This window comes from Ahaetulla prasina, chromosome 3, assembly GCF_028640845.1.
Source record: "Ahaetulla prasina isolate Xishuangbanna chromosome 3, ASM2864084v1, whole genome shotgun sequence".
In the NCBI taxonomy this organism is placed as follows: Eukaryota; Metazoa; Chordata; class Lepidosauria; order Squamata; family Colubridae; genus Ahaetulla; species Ahaetulla prasina.
The window spans coordinates 192,144,828-192,171,361 of NC_080541.1; the positions used below are offsets into that span (position 1 = coordinate 192,144,828).

Sequence of the window (26,534 nt, forward strand, 5' to 3'; positions counted from 1 at the left end):
CAACGTATTTCCCAAATGATCTCCATTTCACATTTTTCTTAGACATTTTGCTGGAGAAGGCATTTAAAAGCAAAAAGAATTCTTTTATCTCTATGAAAAATGTTCTCAAACAATTTTATTTATATTTGATGGCTGAAAATCATATCTTTCTTCACGTGACACGCATCAAATTTACTTAGCTATATATGTAAAACATATTGCATTTGTTAAAGGGCTTTATATTTTACAAAATATAAACAGCCAAAAGAAGTTCTCAGACCAATCAATCTCATCTGAAGAACATCTGGAAGCCTACACAGACATCAATGAGATTGTCAAAACAAGATAAAGGATCTGGATTTATTAATCTCCCTGTAGCATTCCAGAATATTCCAGAATATGGAATCATCCAGCATTTAAATTTATGTCCATGATGCCTGAACTGCAAGTTACTAATTCACTAAGGATTTTGATATATGTGGATATTTAAATTCAGATTTGCATACAAACAACAAATGGATCATTATCAACATTTCAAGGATGGGTTTATACTCATTCATTTGTCCTCTCCCTTCTTTTATTTGAGGCTTTAAGACTAGGAAAATAATAATCTCTTAAATCCAAAATTAGAATAATCCTCAACCATAAACAAGCATTTGGAACATTCAGATATGAAATGATTATAGGCATCCAACCAGATCTGTAAAACCAACATTTAGTCTATCAAGCAAAAACAGTTCTAGAGATCATGATAATTTTTTTCTCAAAGATTAAAGACTGGTGATGGTCATATGATTAAATTAGAAGAGATTATCCATAGCTCAGAATTGAACTGTGAGATCTTTGATGCTCTCTGAGCTTGGTTGCTTGCTTACAGACATTTCATTACCCAGCTAGGTAATACCATCAGTACTAGTGACTTTGCTGCTTTCTTCTTGTTTGTAATTTATAATCACTTCCCTTGCCAGTTTTGGTGACGATATACCTGAATGTTACACTGAATGTTAACCGAAATTTTAGCTATATTGAGACAAGCTTTCATATATTATTTATTTCTTAAATTCATATGAATAATTCCAAACCATGGCTAGAACCTTATACATTTTAATCATTTTCTGACTCTTGTAATACAAAAATATTCAGAAATATTTCTTATTATTACCTAACCCCCAAACATTTGGAAAACAAGAAAGCAAAAATGATGGTAGGGGAATGCCTTTTAAGCTATTGTTGCCCCAGGGCTTTCCACTTCTTTCCACTTTCCGCTTCTTTGCAGGATGAACAGTTCAGTGCTGCTTGCATATTTCCCTTTAGATTTCAGCAAGAGATGTAATGCAACAGGAAAAGAAATGCTCCAAAATCATTCCATTCCAGAGACCATTCCCTCTCCTTCAACTATGCAGTGTCAAATTGGGCATGTCGTCATGCCTGTTGTTATTATTTCCTTTTAACAACCTGGAAAATGGACCATAGCCTTGGAAATCTTACTGTCTGTTCTATATATGAAACTTTACCAATATAACATTTTCTGTTGCAAGGAAACTGAAAATCAGATCTCCCTCTATTTGTACTGCAGATCGCTGAAAATACTATGATCTGTTTTTTCCTCGTGGTTGTTTCTGCTTAACCTAATATATTTGGTATGTCAGGAAACTAAAGTTAAGCAAGAGACAATGCCTGTTCAAATGGGCATTACGCCATGTAAACACCTTCACCTTCACAGTCCAGCAGGTTTAAGAGCTTTCCATGACCTCAAAGCCTTCAGAACACCTCATCATCCATAGATCATTGGCTAGGAGAGAGAAGCTCAATTAACAGAGTCACACATCCTAGACCAAAATGAATTCAAAAACTGCATTCGAACACACAAACTGGGCAACATGTCCATCTGTCCTGACAAAGCAACATGCTTGCATTTTTGCTAATACGACAACGTAGTATAAATGATATATTTACATGCCCGACAACAGAATTCTTAGTTCTGAAAAAAAAATCATTTTGCAGGTTCTATTTATAGTATGTGGTGCACAAATTTGGAAAAATCAGTTTACAGGTTCTATTTGCAGTGTGTCGTGCATAAATTCTAAAACATCTAGATATTTTTATCTCTACTTGTGCAATTGTCATGCTTAGTTTACTGGCTGTTAGCTAGAAAACTTTTATTTAGAACTACCCCACAGCATATGAATAATGAACTAAATTGTAATTTTCATAAGCAAGATATTTAAAAGAGATCAGCAAACATTTTTTCCTCTTCAAGTTAGCATGCCTATGGGGCAACATTTATCTGACCTATTATGCCCACAGCTAGTTTATTGTGACCCATCTTTTGGAATGTTTGCCTGAATGTTTTACAACTTTTCAGAAGGCTACAAAACGGCCAAAATGTATTCCTAAATAGAGATAGTGAACAGAAATTAACATATTTCATCTCCTTAATCAAATAGTTCTACAAAATTAAATTCCTTTCCTTAGCTCAACAGTTACATGTCAATGCTATTTATACTGGTGGAGTTCTAAAGCTACCTCAAATAATCTATTGACCAAGTTCGATATTTTAATATTCTATTGACTGGGACAATTTGAAGCGGCATATAAGAAGAAAATTATTTCCTGATAAAACAATCGTTTTAGCTACTATGCTGCCATTTTGACCTTACTCCGCATTGCTTCTACACTTAATAGTTGTTGCTATTATTATCATTCGATCAATGTACATCCTGCATTGATTCAGATCTGTTTACCTTTAACAAGATAGCTTTAGACATCCAACACTACCATATACGGTACGTTCCTGAAAACAGCAGATACTTACAGTTCATTTTAATGGGTTGGACTTGCCAACCACTCTTAAGATATCAAGAGAATATAACAAAGACTTAACATCTATTTAATACTCAGACATGCTCCCAGTTCGGACCGGATTGAGTGATCCGGTAACAATGGTGGAGAGTGGTTCGGAGAACCGGTAGCAAAAATCCCTGGGCCCCCCGCCCATGCTCACCCAATTGCCCAATCGCCTGCTTGCCCGCTTGTCACTTATTTCCGTTTCGCTCACTTTTCCCACCTGAATGGTAGGAATAGGTTGTAAAAAATGCTTTTAAAAGGTAAAAAAAGGCTCTGATGATCAGAGCTGAGCTGCGCAATCGTCAGAGCCTTTTTTTTAGTTTTAAAAGCATTTCTTTCAACCTATTTAAAAGTAAAAAAAGATTGCATGCCACAGCTGATCACAGCTGATCACACACACACACACATGCACTGTTCTAATTACCCCATGCCTCCTTTTGGTGTACTGCACATGCACTGAGCACACCTTGCATTTGGTGCGAGGTGCACATTGTGCGTGCATGCACACAGTGTGTGATTGTGTGCAGCATGCATGCGCAGCCAGCGAACCGGTAGTAAACCGGTTCAGATTTCACCACTGCTCAGTGCCTATATACAAAGTTTGAAAATGTTTAAAAAGGAGATGTATAAATCTATTACCAATATTATCAATCATTGTTCGGAGACTGACAATGAACCACACCTGAATTAAAATTACTAAAAAGCAGAAATATCAAAGTATTTTTTAAAAAATTAATTTAATTAAGCACTAAAATATTATAATTAACATTTCTTATAAAGTACTAATAACACCTATAAACTAATTAACTATTTGCAGTACTTTAAAGAAGAAATCTAAGCTATTATATTAGAGAACTACTTGGTAAAAGGGGAGAAAAAAAACCTATATTTAATTTTCTAAGAGAGAAAAAAAGAAAAAAAAATAGCAACCCTAGATAACAAAACAAACCTAAATGAAATTAAAAAAACATGAAATATCTGTATGAAATTTCAAAGTACCTGTGTGGAATGAAATAAGACAGTTATACTGTGTTATAAAGTTATATTATGATAGGATTCAGTGAAACCTCTGAGGGCCTTGCTAATTCAGCAGTTTCAAACATGCCAATAAAACCAAGTGGCTCATGGGTTCTCAAGATATGTGCTTATCTACAACAGCACTTTGGTAATGGAATTTCCATTTGACTGACATAGCAAGGGTTTACATATTCACAAGTAATTAATCAAGAATCAGAGGAGAAATAGCCTTCTTAAATTGTTTGTTGATAATGATCCTAGGTTACTGAAAATGGCGTCTGGCTTGTTCTAAATGCAACAGTATCCAGTACCGTAAGAATTAGGCCTAACAATTAAGGTAAGTTTAAAAAAAAATTAAGCGCATTTAATATAGGAAATTAAAATTGGAATAGTTTCAAAGAGCTGAGTAACAGATGCTATTTTATATTGTTTACTACTGAATTTGAGATAACAGCTTCTAAAAATACCAGAAAAAAACTTGAATAGTAGGAAGCAATGTTTCAGAGCATTCAATTAAGACAAATCTTACAGGATAGGTGCTGAGGTAGGATGCAGTAAACTTCATTAATTATTTTCCATTCTATTTTAGGGCCTATTTCTTCACTCTCAGTGCTAAACATCAGATTATCCCATTTCTAAATAGTAGTATACCTATCCAAGGGGAGAATACACAGACACAGACACAGACACACACAGGTGTGTGTGTGTGTGTGTGTGTGTGTTTGTGTGTGTGTGTGTGTGTTGGCGTAATTGGGTCTTTTCCCATGTAAGGTTGAGAGTATCTTGGCGATGTTTCGATGAGGTCTCACTCGTCATCTTCAGGCTGGTGCTTATAGCTTCGTGCTTGTGTGAATATAAATAGACCTGAATATGCCAAGACCTACAACCTATACCCGTGAAAACCTACGAAAACATATATATGTATATGTAATATATGTGTATATCTATCTATCTATCTATCTATCTATCTATCTATCTATCTATCTATCTATCTATCTATCTATCTATGTAGTATACCTTGCCAAGTGCAGAATACACACACACGTCTGTGTTAGGCAGGTGAAACAGATCAGGAGTGTAAAACTCATGGTGTCGTCCTGGCATCACGTGACATATTATGACTTTCCCCCCTTTGCTAAAGGTGTGGGCGTGGCCAGTGTGTGACGCATCCAGCCAGCGGACAGCGAATTTGACAGCCCTGAAATAGATGGATCAATAGCTGATCAATAAATCATGTACTACATTTTATGTTCACCTTGGTCTGAGATACTATCTAAAATCAAGCAAACTTTTTTGCTAGATAAATTGTATTTATAGACATGGCCAAGAAACCTGGGTGCAACAAGTAATGGAAAAATAGAGAGTCTTGATAAAAATAGTCATTACAAATCCCCAATGGATATACAGTATTGGTAGTGATTTTCACTGATGCCAAAAAGAATTTTCCTTTGAATGCAAGGTAGCTTCTATGTCAAGCAGCTTGAGGCTTATATTCTATTTCTGCCCTTCCACAACCAGAGGCTGTGCAAGGTCTTGTGATGTCTTGTGATGTTCGCACAATAAGTAACCAGCATAAAATACAAGAGAACTGTGAAGTATATGATTGTCCATATTTGTACATGTACAAATGAAAAAAATGAAAAAGAACAGTGAAGGAGGATATTTTTGCTTCATCTTGTCTTTCATCACTATCTTTTTTTTAATCTGTGGGATCACCTCTCTCCAATTGTTTCTACCAGGCATATGAGATCCAACAGTAGTTGGATGCTAAAGGTCCCATTGATCAAAGAGTGTCATCTAGTGGTACTCAGAAAGCAGACCTTCTTGCCTGTAGTGCCAACTTCTTGGAAAACCACATTCCATGAGATTCAACTTATGCTGACCATGCCAGCTTTTCAGAAAGCCTTAAAGACTTGGTTTTGTTCCCAGGCATGGGGGTCAGAAAGTAGTTTTTTGTTTATGAAATATTGTAGCTTTTGTTGTTATGGATATTGCTGTTAGTGGCCATTTAGATGTACATGTCAAGGATCTAGTGTTGCATAGATTGTTGCCTATATTTACCTTTAAAGATTATATAGCCTGCTTAAAGTCACTGTGATGAGTTGCACAGCCAAATTGACTACATAAGTAAATAATGCTCATTCTAGATTGTAACTGTGCATTTATGAAAAACATATTTTCTAGCATTTTTAGATTTTTAAATTTCTAAATTTTAAATTTTAAATTTTTTATATTTTCTGTAATTTTATATGGGGTATTTTAGGTTGGTCAATTCGACGGTTTTAATTCGGCCACTATTGAATAGGTATTTTAAATTGATTTTTAACTGTGTATATTTATTGTTTTTTATATTGGCTGTACACCGCCCTGAGTCCCTCGGGAGAAGGGCGGTATAAAAGTTTAATAAATAATAATAATAATAATAAAAAAATATTATGATAGGATTCAGTGAAACCTCTGAGGGCCTTGCTAATTCAGCAGTTTCAAACATGCCAATAAAACCAAGTGGCTCATGGGTTCTCAAGATATGTGCTTATCTACAACAGCACTTTGGTAATGGAATTTCCATTTGACTGACATAGCAAGGGTTTACATATTCACAAGTAATTAATCAAGAATCAGAGGAGAAATAGCCTTCTTAAATTGTTTGTTGATAATGATCCTAGGTTACTGAAAATGGCGTCTGGCTTGTTCTAAATGCAACAGTATCCAGTACCGTAAGAATTAGGCCTAACAATTAAGGTAAGTTTAAAAAAAAATTAAGCGCATTTAATATAGGAAATTAAAATTGGAATAGTTTCAAAGAGCTGAGTAACAGATGCTATTTTATATTGTTTACTACTGAATTTGAGATAACAGCTTCTAAAAATCTTGAATAGTAGGAAGCAATGTTTCAGAGCATTCAATTAAGACAAATCTTACAGGATAGGTGCTGAGGTAGGATGCAGTAAACTTCATTAATTATTTTCCATTTCTATTCTATTTAACATTTTAATTAGCAGTGTTAATATTACTTAAATAATCTGCAGGCCAACTGGAATCACCTTATAGTGGAGGTGGGCAGCATAAAATTTAATAAATAAATACATAAATGAATTTTGTAACCTATACAAATCTTAATAGGTGAAATGTTTAATCTAGTGAATGTATTTGGAGTTTCAGGAACTCATAGATGTTTTCATAAAGCCACTATCTTGGAGAAAACCTGGAATGACAGAGAGCATCCTAGCAAACTCCAATGGTACAACCTAAAGAGTTTATTTGCCAGCAAATGGTTGTTTGTTGGCTACCACTGACACACCTCTTAGACCAGTGGCAACTGTAATACAAAGAATGAGTCTAAACTCCATGGAAGGGAAGCTTTTCTTCACTACCCTCAGTTTTTTAACAAGACGAAGTCTCCTTCATTCATTCAGTGCAGTGCAGTTCAGTGCATTTTGGTTGTGTGTGCAAATGGCACAGTGAATCTGTAGTAACTTGTTACTATGCAAGGGAAATTTCACTCTTAAACACTGAAACATTAATCTATATCCGTTCACTATCAATCATCAACTGAAAATGGTTTCTTCATAAATATAAAGCAGTTGAAAAGAGAAGCATTTTAATGAGCAGGTGGGCTAGTTTTTGAATGAGAAATTATCTTTTCCTAATCTTTCTCATTTTGCATTTCAAACGCTTCTTAAAAACTACACCCTGGATTTTCCAAGGAACATGAACATAACCTTTTCAACCTATGCAAAATACTGAAGGGCTTTGATAGCTTTTTTAAAATTAAAATGAACATGAAGACAACAAATTGCCTTATACAATGTAAGCCGCCCTGAGTCTTCGGAGAAGGGCGGGGTATAAATGTAAATAAAAATAATAATAATAATAATTTAAAAAGAATCAAAAGAAAACCAAAATGAAGGAGCCTGCAGTGCTTTTCATTTTTTAAAATATTGTTTCATTATGTGATATCCTATAATCACAACAGCTTCCCTCAATGACAGAGCTCTTATTCATTCCAGTGGCACTGCATTAAATTTTTCCTACATAAAAACAATCAAGGAGGAGGAGGAGGAGGAGGAGGAGGAGGAGGAGGAGGAGGAGGAGGAGGAGGAGGAGGAGGAGGAGGAGGAGGAGGAGGAGGAGGAGGAGGAGAAGGAAGGAAGGAAGGAAGGAAGGAAGGAAGGAAGGAAGGAAGGAAGGAAGGAAGGAAGGAATGCTGTGCAGAAGACTTCACCAAAGGCTTCTCCAGAAAGGGAAAGAAATGACAGACAAAGGTCTATAGAGAACTAGAACCAGAAATGTGATATTCCCATCCTAACATTGCTCTGAATTAATTGCAGACTCAACTCAACTCAAACACCATCATTCAAGGTCTTCTCTTCGTGATTTATCTTAGTCAGTGGTTCTCAACCTGGCTGCTTGTTTTTAGTTTCATTATAATAAGGATTACGGTTGCAGACATTTTTAAAAACATCAGTGTGATGACAGGATCTAATGGGGTATGTGGGCTTGTGAGTAACTGATGCTAGGGATTGATTAGGTAATAGTAGGTAGCATTTATGACAGGGAAAGATATACATTTTAGAGGTTAGCCAACATGGTGTGCGGCTGACATAATTAACATTGCAGGGAAGGCTGATTCAGCACCCTCTTTCTTAGTAAATTTCATTCTGGGCATGCTGAGATCTCTGATGCATCTGGAAAAGTTTTGAGCTAATTGAAAAAATATGCAGCTGAATAGAAGCCTGCTTGAAGCAAAGTATCAGACTAACATGGAACTATAAATCACAGTACAGAATGTTTTTTTATGAATATGTATCTGAGGAGCCATCTCACTTCAATGAGACTAGCCTGCCCCTCTTGTGCCAGCAGAAGAGGCCTGCTAAGGAATTCTGGCAGATAGGGTCAAGATGAGCCTTTTCTGTTGTGGTCTCCTTCCTGTGGAACACTCTAACACCGGAGGTGAGAACTGTTCCACCCTCTTGGCATTCCGGAAAGGTATTAAAAGTTGGCTTTGCCAGTTGGCTTGGAGCCCATAGAGTGGCACCTATTGCTGAAGGTGGTTGATGGGTTAAGAAGGCCTCAGCCCCCTGTCAAGTTTCTTAGTCCTGTTATTTGTATAGTTTTGTATGTACACTGAGAGCACCAAAGACAAATTCCTTGCGTGTCCAATCATACTTGGTCAATTAAGAATTGAATTCTATTCTATTCTATTCTATTCTATTCTATTCTATTCTATTCTATTCTATTCTATTCTATTCCATTCTATTCCATTCCATTCCATTCCATTTCTATTCTATTTAACATTTTAATTAGCAGTGTTAATATTTTAATTACTTAAATAATCTGCAGGCCAACTGGAATCACCTTATAGTGGAGGTGGGCAGCATAAAATTTAATAAATAAATACATAAATGAATTTTGTAACCTATACAAATCTTAATAGGTGAAATGTTTAATCTAGTGAATGTATTTGGAGTTTCAGGAACTCATAGATGTTTTCATAAAGCCACTATCTTGGAGAAAACCTGGAATGACAGAGAGCATCCTAGCAAACTCCAATGGTACAACCTAAAGAGTTTATTTGCCAGCAAATGGTTGTTTGTTGGCTACCACTGACACACTTCTTAGACCAGTGGCAACTGTAATACAAAGAATGAGTCTAAACTCCATGGAAGGGAAGCTTTTCTTCACTACCCTCAGCTTTTTAACAAGACGAAGTCTCCTTCATTCATTCAGTGCAGTGCAGTTCAGTGCATTTTGGTTGTGTGTGCAAATGGCACAGTGAATCTGTAGTAACTTGTTACTATGCAAGGGAAATTTCACTCTTAAACACTGAAACATTAATCTATATCCGTTCACTATCAATCATCAACTGAAAATGGTTTCTTCATAAATATAAAGCAGTTGAAAAGAGAAGCATTTTAATGAGCAGGTGGGCTAGTTTTTGAATGAGAAATTATCTTTTCCTAACCTTTCTCATTTTGCATTTCAAACGCTTCTTAAAAACTACACCCTGGATTTTCCAAGGAACATGAACATAACCTTTTCAACCTATGCAAAATACTGAAGGGCTTTGATAGCTTTTTTAAAATTAAAATGAACATGAAGACAACAAATTGCCTTATACAATGTAAGCCGCCCTGAGTCTTCGGAGAAAGGCGGGGTATAAATGTAAATAAAAATAATAATAATAATAATTTAAAAAAAATCAAAAGGAAACCAAAAACAGAGAGATAGAAGAATAATTTGAAAAGGAATAAAAACATTATAATGCTTTATAAGATTGCACTGCTAAAATCCTATGGATATTGGAAATACAAGAGAACTTAGAAGTGTCTGGCTTTGGTTACTAATTATACAGTTATACAATTTGTGCAGACTGCAACACGTTATAGATAGTCCTTAATGTATGAATATACTAGGCTAATTCATCTGTCTACTTCAGAATTTATATGATAACTATTAGAACAGAATATGGAGAAAACAAATGGTTTAAAATCATGAACTTCAAAATATGCTGTTGAAACTGCTTTGAGGTCTCTTAAATGAGGAAGAATTCTAAGGTAGGAAGCTCCATGTCCATCCTAGATGCAATCCTATATAGTTTACTCTGAACAAACCTCATTACACTAAGAAAAAGTTGTTCTGAAGTTAACTGAATGCAGGCCAACTGAATCATTCCCACAAATGTCAACTTAATAAATAAATAAAAACAAGACATTTAAAAAACATGACGAATGTCAGACTGAATGAGCTGATCTAATTATTCTTTATATTCAGATCATTTTAACTTAGCCAGGTCATAATCTTCTTCAGCCAATTCTAGGAGAGAATCTAAATTCTGGAGCTTCATCTGTCTCAAATCTTTTTTTAGAAGAAGGGACTACACTCTAATTATTTTCACATGGAACCTGAAACCAGTTTCCACCCAACAGATCTGGACTAGGAATATCAATAGATGGCAGGCAATCACGGTCACTGGCACCATGTGTTGCCAGCAATCATGTTCACATGCCTTGACATGAATCTAGATTAGTGCCAAATAACATTACCCATAGATTGTGCTACTGTAGTTTTTACCCATGAGTGGAGGCTTATAAGAATCCTATTTTTTTTAAATAAAAAAAACAGGCTAGAAGAGAATTGCCCGAGATTCTACCTACAGCAGATACCCCACAGAACTAAATTTAATAATATTATTTCTGCAACTTTGCTTAAATGAAACGGATTCTGAAACACATATGCAGAATCATGTTCAAGTTAATGTATAATATTAGATGGGTTGTAAGCAAGTAATCTTAAAAGAACTCTTATAGAAATAGAGCTATGCAAATCTTTAGAAAGAAGTGTTCCTCAGTGTTAAGAACATACAAAACATCTTCATGCTAGGAAAAATAACTGAAAATAAAACTGCATATTAATTGCATATATATATATATATATATATATATATAGAGAGAGAGAGAGAGAGAGAGAGAGAGCGCATAATGTGACCATGCTCAACATATAGCATAGTTCTAATTGTGGGATGTCAAAAAGGGAAACTGGAAAGTTGAAAAGGATATAAAGAATGTCAGTCAAACTGCATGGGAACGTGAGATGGAGGGAGCTATGGCAGCCAGACCAACTTGTGAAATTCCCATAGACAGCTGCTACTGTAAAAACAAAATCTGGACTTTGTAAGAACACTGGATCAAATCAGGTCAAATCAAATCAGATCAGATCCAAATATTATTCTATTTCATCTTAATTTTGGAATCCAGCATAATCTGCAATTCCCTTGGGATTTGTCACAAATTAAACAGAGAAACATACTCATTATATCAGTGCTATGTTTGGACTGAAAAAACAGCAATTATATGTGTCTTTTAAAATTTGCCACTCAAAAGAACAAAAAACGCAGAGATCCTTTTTGTTTACACTGTGAGAATTGCCAGAAAAAGGAAAAATGTCAGCTTTAATTATCCAAGTAATTAAAAGATAGCTGTCACGAAGCCTGAGCGAAGACTAACTGGCAAGATCTAATTTAGATCTTTAAGCATACAGAGAAATCCCATTTGATTTAAAAGATTCTTCTAGGTCAGCAGTAAGCAATTTGTGATGCTACCAAGCTTGCAAAATTTAATTCTCAACAGTCCCAGCCTGCTTACCTAACACTGAGAGAGATGCCAACTATATGAAGCCAACCCCTGTCCTGCAGTGGTCCATTTTCCATGCCCCATCAAGTTGAAATACAGATCTAAGGGAGATCCGTCGGGAGAACTTCCTGCAATGGCTCACCTTAATAATAACAGTAACAGAGTTGGAAGGAACCTTGAAGGTCATCTAGTCCAACCCCCCTGGGGTCACGCAGGAGACTTATACTAGGGATTTGAACCGCCGAACTGCTGACCTTTCTGATCAACAAGCTCAGCACCTTAGCCACTGAGCCACCTAGCCAGGTATAACCTCTTATAGCAGTTTCCTCTTTTAAGCAGGAAATTCATTTAGAATTTTTCAAATCTTTTGAAGGGAATGCTCACAAAAGCCTTAGTCATTCCTCAGGTGAATATTCACAAAGCTCTATCATAAACCCTTCAAAAAGGTAATGTTTCCTGGGACACTCTAGCTTCGTACATTAACTCTGCTGTGTCTTTTGCCGATTTCCCCCTCTCTCTAGTTGGCTTGAAGACTCCCTTTTTGAGACTCTGCTTAATCCAATTTTAGCCGGGTTCAACTACATCTCTTAATTAGATCTTCTCCTAGCCTTCTCCCTTCCCTGGTTCATTTCCTTCCCCGTGTCATTGTGCAGAACATACAAGCTCTGCCCTCTTGGTCACATTCAATTTCGTAACCCAAAAGAGAAAACAACCCTTCTTTCTCTTCAGTCCTGGGATTGTGGCTTCTTCAAGCCGATTGCTGAATACAACACTTCGTTTATTTCTTAGAAGAAGAAGAAAAAGGATTGGAGTCCAAAAACTTTTTTTAAAAGTGTGTTTTTGGCCTAAAGACAAAGCTGAAATGATTTCAACATTTTCAGCACTGGAGAGTAGCCATCTGAAGATAAAAGTTGGCTTGCATAAAGCAGCCCAAGAAGCATTCCTGGAAATAAAAGAGTATAGTAGAAGCTAGCATTTTGTACTAAGTTTCTTTTCTAAATAAAATAATAGTAGTAGTAGTAGTAGTACTAGCAAAAATGGTGCATTGGAATATCTGCAAGAAATCTGTAAGCAAGAAGTATACAAAGTAATAGAAAATGAAGAAGCTAAAGTGTTCTGGGACTTTAGAATTCAAACAGACAAGTACCTGCCACATGACACCCCAAACTTAACAATTACCGATAAGAAAGAAAAAAATGTCTGGATAGTTAACACTGCAATACCTGAAGACAGTAAAAGAGAAAGAACTGAAGAAAATCACAAAATATAAAGACCTGCAAATAGAAGTAGAATGTCTGTGACAAAATAAAGCAAAGATCGTCCCAATAGTAATAGGTGCCTTGGGTGTAATCCAAAACGTTTGGAATACTATGTCCAAATGCCACTGGCATTGACAAAATCACCATTAGTCAATTGTAAAAGGCAACTTTATTTGAATAGTTTACATTCTGCAACAATACCTTTAATATTATTAAATATCTGCGTATCCCAGGTCCTTAGGAGGGCCTCAAAAGTTAAATAAAAATGCCAAATCCAGTGTAAACATTTGGCTGACTCTGTGACTAACCATCATACTAATAATAATAATCAGACATGGTGGTATAAGACCTGGCACTGACAAGGCAAGAAGGATTAAGTCTTTGGACAAAGTAATTACTTAAAAAGGAAGAGATATGCACAATTCTCAAGGCTGGGAGGAAGGAAAGCCAGGATTGAGTTCCTGGAAAGACAACATTTACTGCTGTGTCTGGTGTAAATCTGACAGTAATGATAGTTAAATTGGTTCTACAAACTGGAATAATTCAGAATGTTCCTGTTGTCAGGAATTTGGGACATGTACAGCAGTAACTATTAAATATTATATAGTAACATCTACAATATCAATGCTACTTAACCTATGGAAGTTGCTCTGCTATGAAGATGGGAATATATTTATGAACTTAAGGAAGTGATGTGTAGGGAAATGAAATTATGGAGACATATTAATCCATAGTCTGTCTCTTGTATGCTCAGAAACTGAAATAGCAATTTCTATCTTAAATTGTGAAATCTGAACTGAGATGACCTAACATGACACAGACATCGGGTCTACATGTTGTATTATCATTATTTGCCTCTGTTTCTCAGATTACCTTCCTGAAAATATTATTCAAGACAAATACCTGCTGTTCCATAACTCTAATAATCCTTAGTGTTATCTCATCCTGATAGTAACTACGAGACCCAATCTTTCTTAGCTTCCAAGGTTAACCTCTAGACAAGGTTAGCCAGATGCAATTTTACTCCCTTGTCATTTAGTAGATAAACATTCAATAGGTATATATAGCAGTGGTGAAATGCAAATTTTTTTACTAATGGTTCTGTGGGTGTGGCTTGGTAGGCATGGCAGGGGAAAGATACTGCAAAATCTCCATTCCCACCCCACTCTGGGGCCAGCTAGAGGTGGTATTTGCCGGTTCTCTGAACTAATCAAAATTTCTGCTACCGGTTCTCCAGAACCTGTCAGAATCTGCTTGATTTCACCCCTGATATATAGTACACATGCACACCGGGCTATGTGCTATTTTAATATACTACTGAAGTGAATGGCACATTTAACCAATCAAATGAACCTTAAATCAACTAAGATTGTTTTACGTGTATGGAAGTTTTACAAATTAGACCACCAGCTTGCAATCATGTGTTTGAAAGCTTTTCCTTGGAGAATGGCTGTAATAATACCAATGAAAGCGACATGCCAATCATCTGCAATCAGAAGAATGGCTAAACTGTGAAAGTGGTCTGCATTTTGCAAACTTCCTTAATTAAAATAGCAGCTCATGATATACTCCATGGTAATAATTTCTCACTATCAATACAGCATTGTTAAGAGGTATTTTCCTTTCTCTAGCTTTAATTCATCCAAGAGTAGAACAGGCAACTTCTGCCTGCTCAAAAGTTAAGGTACACATTCAGTTTCTGTTAAAAGCAAGAGTACTAGAAGTTGTTTTATCCCAAAAGAGTTTATTCATGCAACTCTAGTCCAAATCAAAGTAAAACCAAATAAATAAATTAATTAAACAAAACAAAGTAAAACAAAGTAACTTGAATAGACTCCCACAGAGGCATCTATGGAATAGGCAAAGGGACAAATGATGAATGCGGCATTGTGTATCATGATGCAAACTCTGTTTCTATTGTACACACATTTGTCATTTTGATGAGAGCATCAGAACCTGCAAATATTTCTGCAAGATTATGTTGAGTTATACAAATCAAAGTATAGGGCAAAAAACAAAACCAGAAAAGGCAAGTTCTCAAGTTTATCTACTTTATAAATGGAATCTCTCTGTCGCCTTTGCAAGGTCCATCTACAAATACGAACTCCCAGACTTACATTTTTTATAGTTTGTTCTGTTTATGAATAGTAAAATTAATAAGGTACAATTATTTTCCCTTCTTTTTTATTGTTCCCTGACGGTTGGTTAGTGTCCAAAAAGTATTGGGAATAAGCATACTATTTATTTTTTAAAAAATAGCAGCTGCTGTATTTCCTTTGTGACTTGAGTTATTTTGTGTGAGCGTATATAGACGCTCAATTTGGCAAACTATTGCTATGATCCAGCAAAGTTCGAGTTTTAAGTTTCTGAAACTTTCCAAGCCATTCTCATCATATTTTCCAGCAGATCAATTCTAACTGAAGCCACAGAAGGATCAACTTCCTTCACAGAGATCAACAATTCCACTCCGACATTTTTAAAAAATGTGTTGTTATAAAAGAACGATTTCTATTAATTTTTTATAATGTTTCAACAAGAGACAACAAGAGATCTGAACTTTACAGAAAGAATTTGCCAAGGCTGTAAGTATGGATTAACTAAATCAACTATAGTTCTGAATATGAAATTGGTTTTGCTTAAAGAAAATTCCTTTTCTCATTTTTTTTTTGTATGAAATGCTAAAAATGTAGAAATAGCCTACAGTTTTCTTGGTAGCTGATAGATTTCCCATGCTCTCATAGACTTTTGTGACTGGGTTGTTTCTGAACATAAACTTTTGTAGGCAAAGTTCATGCACTTATTGACATTAACTAATTAAATGCCACCAAGTGAATATTGACTCTTCACAATTACAAAGATATATTTGATTAGAAGCCACACATTACAAGAAATGAGGCCAGAGATATCTCCCTGCAGCATTTTTCTACAAGTACTCCATAGAACAGATTAATACAAGTAGTGATTGAACACATAATGTGAAATAGAAACTTGGATAATCTTATGTTTTACCCAGGGGCCAAAAACTAAGGTGTATTTTCCCTAAGGTGTGTTTTCCATCCACCTCCTTCAATGTACTTTGGGTTCCTTGTAATCTAAGAAAAATTCAGTAGAATTTTCTAAACCTGCATAGTGCTTTATTAGTGTCACTCTTTTAATTCCCTCTTCCAGATAAGCTGAAATCCAGTTATATACCTGAGTACGGTATATTGTGATGCTTGAAAACTGATAAAAATGTGACTATAAATGTGATTTTTTTAAAAAATAGCACAATTTTTTGTTGTTGTTCAGATTCTCTACTATTCCCTGACTCTAAATTCAAATAGCAAAATTGCCTTAAAAACTTTTCTTTGGAATTCTCTGTCAAACTCTAAAGCCTGTCACATTTTATATATTTGAGAGATTCTGTTCATTTAAGGAGTATTTCTGACATTTCATTCAAGTTCAGGGACAACCATCAGTGGTCACTCACAAGAACCAAGATAGTTAAACTCAAGGATCTCCCCCTGATTATTTCAAGTAACAGAAATAGATGCCTTATCTGTCTTTCCCACGTGGAGTAGGAATGGCAATTCCAATCAACCCTCAATCAGTGGTTAATATCTAGGAATAAAAAGAGATGCAGTCCAAAGCACCTGAAAAGCCACAGATTCTCCACCATGCTATAACAATATAGATGTCTAAAGATTTATTGATGGTGATGAAATGAGCAAAATTTGCTTTATTGTTGTTCTACCTATAATCTGCAAGGATCAAAGTAGTTTAAAGCAGTCTTTCTTCCAAGTGGCAGCACTGAGGAATTCTGGTGAGTTGGGAAAAGCTGATGTGGACATTGTCCCACTTGCTATAGGCCTTCACAAAAATGTTATACAATAAATTACAGCAAGCTGGTTAACAACCAATGACCTTCATGGCCAAGCAAGGATTTTAAATCCTCAACTCATTATTTCACCAGCTCTCTTTCCTTGGATGGTCAAGTTCCACACTCCAATTTAGCAAGAGGTTATGGGATGACAATTTTCTCCTACAAAAATTCAGATGTATTCTGCAAGAAAATGAGAGCCAGTATTTATTTTAAACTAGAAGAAGCTATTATATAATTGCAAATCTAGTAACCATAGTAATAATAAACTAATCACCTTAAAAGTGTGGAGTATTGTAAGAAATACAGAATTATAAACAAAGGTTCATGTATATAACGCACAGATTAGAAAACAAGAGTTGCTAAGCAAACACTACCATTCTTTAATGTTATAAACAGACTTCTATTGTCTCTGATGAAATGTTGAGTTTTATCCAGTGGTGGGATTCAGCCAGTTCTCACCACTTCGAGAGAACCGGTTGTTAAACTTTCTAAGCAGTTTGGCAAACTGGTTGTTGGAAGAAATCATTAGGGCAGAGAACCGGTTGTTAAATCACTTGAATCCCACTACTGGTTTTATGCTATAGAAATTATATCTCAGCCTGTAGAATAGGAACCATTGCATCATTATTTATAGACAGCAATATGGAAAAGTAAGTTGAATAAATCTATACTGTATCAGCCAAACAAAAAGAAGATGCAAATGAGTAAGAAGATTTCAAAAGAAGGATTGGAGCTCAGAGTCAAGAGCTGCATAAATTGGGACTGCAAACTGTTTCTTAAACATGGAAGAGATCCAGACCTTTTAAAATCAAATCTATTTTGCTTTAACCAGATATGATAAACAGACATTTCTATATTGAGATTTTCAGCTAGGGGTGTGGTAAAGATGTTGATTCCTTGTAAGAAGATTCACATCAAAAACACTGTACTAGATTCAGACTTCAGGAACTTGCCATCACCTTCTCCTTCCCTTTTAATTTGAGACACATCAAGGAATTTGACAAGTTATTGCATTGAGAGCTGTCCCAATCTCAGGACATCTATTTTTCCTAGGACTGAAATTATAAACCTCACCATTTCCACAGAGAAAATAATATTATTCATGTCAGATTCTACAAGGAATGTTGATACTTGTAGATCCACTCAACTCCATAGAGAAAAGAAGTTCCATTGTTTTTCTGAAACAACAGCCACTTTCCTTCTTTTCACTTTCTTGGAGTTAAAGAGAAAGAGGAAGCAGGGAAGATGACTTCTATCAAGTTTTCATGACTGTACAAGCCAAGCTTTTGGAACTGAATGTGTCTTCATGGTTTTTTTCAGTTATTCAAGTATTAAACCAAATTGCATAATACAAATATAAATGGAAGGGCAAGTCCAGTATATTTATAATTATCCAGGTATTTGGGTACACAGGAGAAGTAGTGGCCTAAATATTTCAGGAAATACTAGATTTTCTCCCCAGATAAGTGTAATTATTTGTAATAGCTTACAATTCCCAAAAACGACAGATAAATTTCAGCAGACACAACCTCCTGCTTGACAGAAGCAGCTAATCCATACTTCCCCTACCACCCCATCACCCAAATAATAGGCGTTAATAAACTCAAGTCTCTGTAAAATATATTTCCAGTAATCAGTTACATATATTCTGATCAAGTAGTTTTGGTAATTTCCAAATATCTAGAATCAATAAATCTGGTTCGAGGCTGACAGAACCAGCACATTGCTTTTGATGTATACTCCCCATAGTATGCTTGCTTATTCTCTTGTAATCCCTTCCTCCCTTATCTTTCTGCTCTGCAAGAGGGAGAGGAAAAAACCACAGATCAGGCACAGGTCTAGGCATACTGTTCTGACTGTAATGGTGGTCATGTTTATTTTTATTTTATTTTTATTTACATTTATATCTCACCCTTCTCCGAAGACTCAGGGCGGCTTACAGTGTGTAAGGCAATAGTCTCATTCTATTTGTATATTTACAAAGTCAACTTATTGCCCCCCCAACAATCTGGGTCCTCATTTTACCTACCTTATAAAGGATGGAAGGCTGAGTCAACCTTGGACCTGGTGGGACTAGAACCTGCAGTAATTGCAGGCAGCTGTGTTTTAATAACAGGCTTCTTACAGCCTGAGCCACACCGCGGCCTACTGAATAACTGTGACTGAATAACACTGCAAAGATGAAAAAAAAAGTAGGCATTGGCTGGAAAGCTTTTTTTCCAGTTTTTGTAACTTTGAAAGGTCACTAAACAGGGCAGTCAGTAAATGAGAACTACCTGTACAAAGATGTCAATTTCTTCCTGCTGACAAACAATTAGGGTCTCAGTTTTTTGGGATACACAGGTAGGAAAAAACAAGTCTTGGGACTAGTGTGTGTGTGTGTGTGTATGTATGTATGTATGCATGTATGTATGTAGGGAGAGTGGCTGTTTGATTGAGTGTAAGTGGGAAGTTTTGTTAGCTGTGTGTGTGGGGAAAAAATGGTGTCCGTTTGCCTTGAAAGGCAACTCATGTAGGAGAAGGAAAACTCCAATCTCAAACCTCCATTGCCTTGTGTCTATACCCATCTATGGGGTAAGGCTTCAGGAGTCAACCTCGAGGCAAAATCTGGAGCAGGAGTCTCGGAGTGAGGAGTAGTGCTGGAGGAGTAATACCTCTCTAAAAAATAATAATAATAATACATATTATAATACATAATAATAATTCTGTCCCTGAATTTCTGACCACTAGTCTTTTGAATTTGAACAACTTTGGGTGAAGACTGGAAGCCAATGAGCTGTGCCAGGCTAGAACAGTGTGCATCGTCACAGAATGCAACTCTGGGATGTGATCTTAATTACTACAGTGAAAAAAAGAAAGGTTTCTGCTGCAGCCAGGTGACTCGTCAGTTAAATTTGGTGTTCCATATATGACAAAAGCTACCCTTCAAGTTGATTTAAGAATAAGAAAAAAGCTGTATTTTATTCTTTCTCTTGCATAGATGTTGAGTTGGCATATTTTGTTTCCATTGAGGACGAGAGATCCCAGATCACTACTGCAATTAAACTATCACAGGAGTTAGAAGTCTATATTTCTAGGAAAGAGCAGATGGGTGATATTTGTTCGTTTACCTACTTCATTATAGTTATTACCACACTCCACGAACATTCTTGGTGGCTTACAATATAACCAGGTAAACTCAATGGCACATATGTATAATTTATAGAACTATCAACTGATGCATCTCCAATATTCAAAAGCAATTTTAAAAATTGAAAGTTCCATGAAGAATTATTGCCTTGGCTGCCTCTCTAAGCATTATAAGAGAGGTGCCATCCAGATTCCCGGGAGGGGGGGCCGAGGGCAAGGTGTTCCATCGAGAAGAAGCAACAGTAGAAAAACATTGTCTTCTATCTGTTGTAATTCTATCTGAATTACATGCATGGAGAAGGGAAGAATTCTCAGCATCCCAACATGACATAGGTGGACTAGCTAGATGGTTCTGCTTTAAGGAGAAGATGCTGGAGATGTGCAGGTATTGAGCCCAAAGGACCTTTAAGGAAGGTTGAAACCCACCTCTTGACTTTACCTACTGGAAGTTAATGCATTTCTGTAGAATCAGTGTTAAATAGTTGCAATGGCTCTCACCCACTAAAAGGCTGGCCAGCGCCTTCTTATCAATTGTGGCTAGCTTCCAAGGGCCGATCCATGTAGAGTGCATTACAGCAGGCTGTTCTAGAACTGATGACCATGTGAGCTATACTGCCATCTTCAAAGGTCAATACAACCAGTTTACAAATCCAAAGGGAGATAAGATTTATCCGTCTAGAGTTACACAGCATTTTGCATTCAAAAGTGGGGGGGGCAGTGTCATGGGTTGTGCAGGGTCATTTACGTAGCATCAGTCTGCAACTCCTTAGATCCAATACATTTTTTACCAGACTGAGCTGTAGCTGTACTGTCTTTGTGTGATCCAATGAAAAGATGCATCTGTTTTAAGACACTGTAGATGGGGGCTATCTGAACTCCCTCCCCTACCTCTACAACATTCTGAAGATCTTTTCCAAAGATTCTTCAAATCCAAAACACGGCAGAATTTTAATTCTTGAAGTTGCTAATAACTGTCTGTACTGACTATTTCTAGGAAAAGCTGGGTACTCCTAATTGCATTTGGGTTGCAACTGAATTGATATATAAACTGCAAAATACACAGCAACAATCAGACAGGCAGTCACAATGCAGTATAGGATCTTACAGTTTTGATTGAGTAGATTGGGATTGGACAGATTGGATTTGACCAGAATATCACGCGGTGGCTCAGCGGCTAAGACCCTGAGCTTGTTGATCGACAGGTCGGCAGTTTAGCGGTTCGAATCCCTAGTGCCGCGAACGGGGTGAACTCCTGTTACTTGTCCCAGCTTCTGCCAATCCAGCAGTTCAAAAACACATAAAAAATGCAAGTAGAAAAATAGGGACCATCTTTGGTGGGAAGGTAACAGCGTTCCGTGTGCCTTTGGCATTTAATCATGCCAGCCACATGATCACATAGACATCTTCAGACAGCGCTGGCTCTTTGGCTTTGAAACAGAGATGAGCACCGCCCCCTAGAGTCAGGAATGACTAGCTCATATGTGCAAGGGGAACCTTTACATTTACCTTATCTGCCATATTTTAAATTGCAGAGCTCTCATTTCTGTAATCATCTTGCTTTACTATTCCTCATGCATCTTTATCAATAATTAAAGGATCAGAGAACCTTTGTTTCTTCTAATTTGCAGGAAAGGAAACTAGGAATAATATTAACATTAGAACTGAGCACAAATGACCTTATGAAGTTCATACCAATTTGACCTTATCAAATTGGTATGAAAAACGGGATGGTTTATGGATATTTTTAGGGATGGGGAGAAATAATTATGTCACAATTTCTTCCCATTTTAGGTGACACTACAATAATTACCGAAGGAAAAAGAAACATTTTCCTCCACATTCCTTCCTTGAGACTTAAGTGATGTATCAGAAGCCAGAGAGGCTGCAGGGAAGCTGAAGAGAGAGGAGTGTACAGGTAATGGAGTCAGAGTCAGAGATAGTTTATGACTAATCACCTTGCAACTAAGTAAATGTACAACACCATACTTTAATTGTGAGAATTTCAGTGAAATTCTCCCACCTCTCTTTGAAAAGTTTTCTAAAGCATTCTCTTTCATCCAGCTGAATGAGAACCATGGAGGGGGGGAGGCAATCACTGCCTGATGTTAATTTACAGAGGTGGTCCTTGACTTACAACCGTTCATTTAGTGACCATTCAAAGTTACAACAGCACTGAAAAAAGTAACATGACCATTTTCACACCTTTGTAGCAGCCCCATGATCTTCTGATCAAAATTCAGATGCTTGGTAACTGGTTCATACTTAGGACCGTTACTATGTCCCAAGGTCACGTGGTCCCATTTGCAACTTTCTGACAAGCAAAGTCAATGAGGAAGCCAAATTCGCTTGACAACTGGGTTACTAACTTATCAACTGCAGTGATTCACTTAACAAATGTGGCAAGAAAAGCTGTAAAATGGGGCAAAATCCACTGAACAAAGGTCTCACTTAACAACAGAAATGTCGGCCTCAATTGTGGCCGTAGGATTGAGGACTATCAGTAAGCACAGAAATAATGCAAAGTGGAAAATCCTGTTGGTGATCCTTGGTCATGGTAACCAGAGCGTAACATTGGGTGATGTGAGAAATGGAAGGGGAGAGTCGCTCAGCATTTTTCAACCACCTTAGAATGGTCTGCTTACCTTCCAGTACCACTTCCTTGCCAGTCTTCTTCAGAGCTTGCACCGCTTCATCATGTGAGGCATCAGACAGGTCACCACCGTTGACGGAAAGGATAGCGTCCCCTACAAACAGTGCTTCTGTCTGGTCTGCAGCCAGCCCTTTAAATATCTTGGATATCAGGATGGGCATTTTATTTTCCCGACCACCTAGAAATAAAACCCAAATAAAAGCCACTAAAGAAGATGTCATACAAAGATATGAAAGAAAACAGAAGATTTGTGCTATGCAAACCTTTCCTGGTATTTTTTGTACTTTCTTTTTTGTGTTTTTGTTTTGTTTTGTTTTGTTTTGTGCAAAGGTGGTAATTAAGGATAGACTCAGTTAGAGTTCTGGAATTGTTACAGGGGCAAAAGATATCTAAACAAGAGCAGTTCGAATGATCCAGCTGTGAAAATAGAGATAAGTGCAAAACAACATTTTTTTCTGATGAAGTAATTATACAATATAAATGTTGTCCTGAGTAATGCATAAAAATACTTACCCACATTCCAGATACAATACTGTACTATAGATAAGATTTTACATTCTTTACTTGAGAAAAATTGTATTTTAAGCTTTGACAGATAGTTTATTATATTTTGATTCATTAGTCTTAATCTTATACTATATCACATGTATATATTGTGGGATTGTGCTAAACAAATAATTCCCTCAATATTGTCAAACTATTTACTAAATCTGCACTACCATTAATCTTCTCATCGTTCCCATCACCCATCTTCTTCCACTTATGACTGTATGACTGTAACTTTGTTGCTAGTATCCTTACGATTTATATTGATATTGTTTCCTGATTGCTTATTTGTACCTTATGACTATCATTAAGTGTTATATCATTAAATGTTAAATTTTACCCTATGACTATCATTAAGTGTTGTAAGTGTTGTACTTTGATGAAGGTATCTTTTCTTTTATGTACACTAAGAGCATATGCACCAAAACAAATTCCTTGTGTGTCCAATCACACTTGGCTAATAAAGAATTCTATTCTATTCTATTCTATTCTATTCTATTCTATTCTATTCTATTCTATTCAACATATCTGTATTGGCTTTTTTTTATTGTTGAAAAAAGACTCTTTTATATACATCACTTTATTTATATTCCTTCCAGGACTTTGGCACTCAACTATGTTTTTCTAGCCAACATACTGAGTTTGAAACAGAAGTTTTGTGCCATAGGTATTGCACACAAAAAACATCTCACAAATACATTTTAAGCCTAAATATAATGAGTTTAAGATCCAGCTCTCTGGGAAAAGTAGAACGAAAGAGAAAAAGATGGGGAGCAAACTGGATGGACTCAGCTACAGTGATGATGAGTGTACTGTTGGGAGATTTAGAATAGAATAAAATAACAGAGTTGGAAGGGACCCTGGAGGTCTTCTAGTCCAACTCCCTGCTTAGGCAGGAAACCCTACACCATTTTAGATAAATAGTTATTCAACATCTTCTTAAAAATTTCCAGTGTTCACAACTTCTGCAGGCAAGTTGTTCCACTGATTAATTGTTCTAACTGTCAGGAAATTTCTCCTTAGTTCTAAGCTGCTTCTCTCTCCACCCATTGCTTCTTGTTCTGAGACTAGTTTGACTCCCTCTTCTTTGTGGCAACCCCTGAGATATTGTAACACTGTTATCATATCACCCCTAGTCCTTCTTTTCATTAAACTAGGCATACCGAGTTCCTGCAACCGTTCATCATATGTTTTAGACTCCAGTCCCCTAATCATCTTTGTTGCTCTTCTCTGCACCCTTTCTAGAGTCTCAACATCTTTTTTACATCGTGGCAACCAAAAATGATTGCAGAATTCCAAGTATGGCCTTACCAAGGCATTATAAAGTGATATTAACACTTCACACTTCACACTTCTTGATTCTATCTCTCTGTTTATGCAGCTTAGAACTATGTTGGCTTTTTTGGCAGCTGCTGCCCACTGTTGGCTTATATCTAAATGGTTGTCCACTAGGACTCCAAGATCCCTCTCACAGTTACTTCTGTGAAGGACCAAGTTAGGAATAGGTCATAATGGAGAATATATATGTGGTTGCTAAGAGTCAAAAACAATGTGATGCCACATAATCAATTATCAATAATGAGTCTAAATATAGTTGCCCATCTTGACTTCTGAACAGTGGCTGAACAACCATACAAACCCAATAATCCAGAGTATATTCCCCTGCCTTTTTTTTTGTGTGTGTGAAAAAGTAAAAACAAAACTTTTCCCACAGAAAAGTACAGCTCTAAACTCAAATGGGAATTTAAAGGACAAGTCTGATCTAAAAATATTAGATAACAGCACATCTGAAATTTTATGTAAATCGATTTTTTTAGCTCTTACCTGAAAGTATCTACATAATGAAGAAAATATATCTGGATATTAAATATTCCTCTAACTAGAAAGCCCAGATTAGTTGTTTTTATTAATTGATTCTATCTGCACAATCTTTAAATCCTGGAATGTCACTAATCAGATTACACAAAGAAGAAGCAAGATTAGAATCTCCCCCACCCCCAAATCCTCATAGCACCTTCAGGACTAAGAAATTTATTGCAATACAAGATTTTATGGACTGAAGCCAGATTCTCTAGATGTACAAGATAGAAAAAGGCTGACTCCTTCACTTTCCATTCATACTTACTGACCAGGCTGAGTATTATTTATAGATGTGATAACTTTGTTTTCTATAATTCCCATGACACTTGCATGCTAATGAAAAATCCTTTTCTATACAAGGTGTGCTGTCCCTTCTCAATTTGAAGGTCAAAGATAACATGACATCAGAATGCTTTACCCTTGTTTGAGAAGATCCAATTCTCCCCAGTTATTCTACTATACTACCTGTTTACCCATAAACAAGGCCCTCTGTCTTTTACATCTGTGCAAGTCTCATGAAGAAATGTGTTGCCTTTCGTATTTCTGACCCTTTCCATTCAAATGAAAGAAACATTCATTGGATATCTGATTTTACCCTCTTCTGCTTTCTAGATCACATGACCAGTCACAAGAAATAAGAACACAAGAGCCATGCCAGAGACTAATGAAGTGTGACCTCGTCTTCTCCCAGGATGGCAAAAAGCTCTTCCAAGCAAAGGTTTTGAAAAGTGATATCTAAAGCATGAGACCAGCCTTCTCTAAACCGATTGCTCTGCAAATATATTGGTCTATTACTGTTATAATTATTAGTTGGCATGGCCAAACCTATGTGGTACATATTATAATTTCAGAGGTTTTAGCATATCCAATTTTGAAAGCTCATACACACACAAATAGTATCAGGGCTTTTTTGAGATCCTCTTTCATCCTTTCAGCAATGTAAAGCTATATAGTTACCCAGAAGCCAGTCATGCTGAATTTAAAGGAACATATTTCCAGGCAACTGTATATAAATTTGTAATTTAAATCTCTATTAAGGATACTTAACATTTCTTGTTCTCATACTTCATCTGCAATTAATTAGTCAATTTTTATTTTTTTCTTAATTGTGCAAAATAAACTGTTCTTAGGAGTTTTAATACGTAGTCCTGTGTATTCTTAACTGGGTACAGGCATATATAGGATTTGCATTGTTAATACTGTTCCACCCTAAAAAGTTCTTCCTATATTTAAGAAGCTTCTGCATAGCACTG

General features: G+C 36.3%; 1 protein-coding gene across 1 annotated transcript in view; it reads right to left on the reverse strand.

The window, feature by feature from the left end:
* Nucleotides 1-26,534, reverse strand: part of SNTA1 (syntrophin alpha 1) — a 64,980-nt gene that overhangs the window by 36,575 nt on the left and 1,871 nt on the right. The window contains 1 exon segment of the mRNA XM_058175392.1: nt 22,868-23,053. Coding sequence (XP_058031375.1) covers nt 22,868-23,053 — 186 coding nt within the window.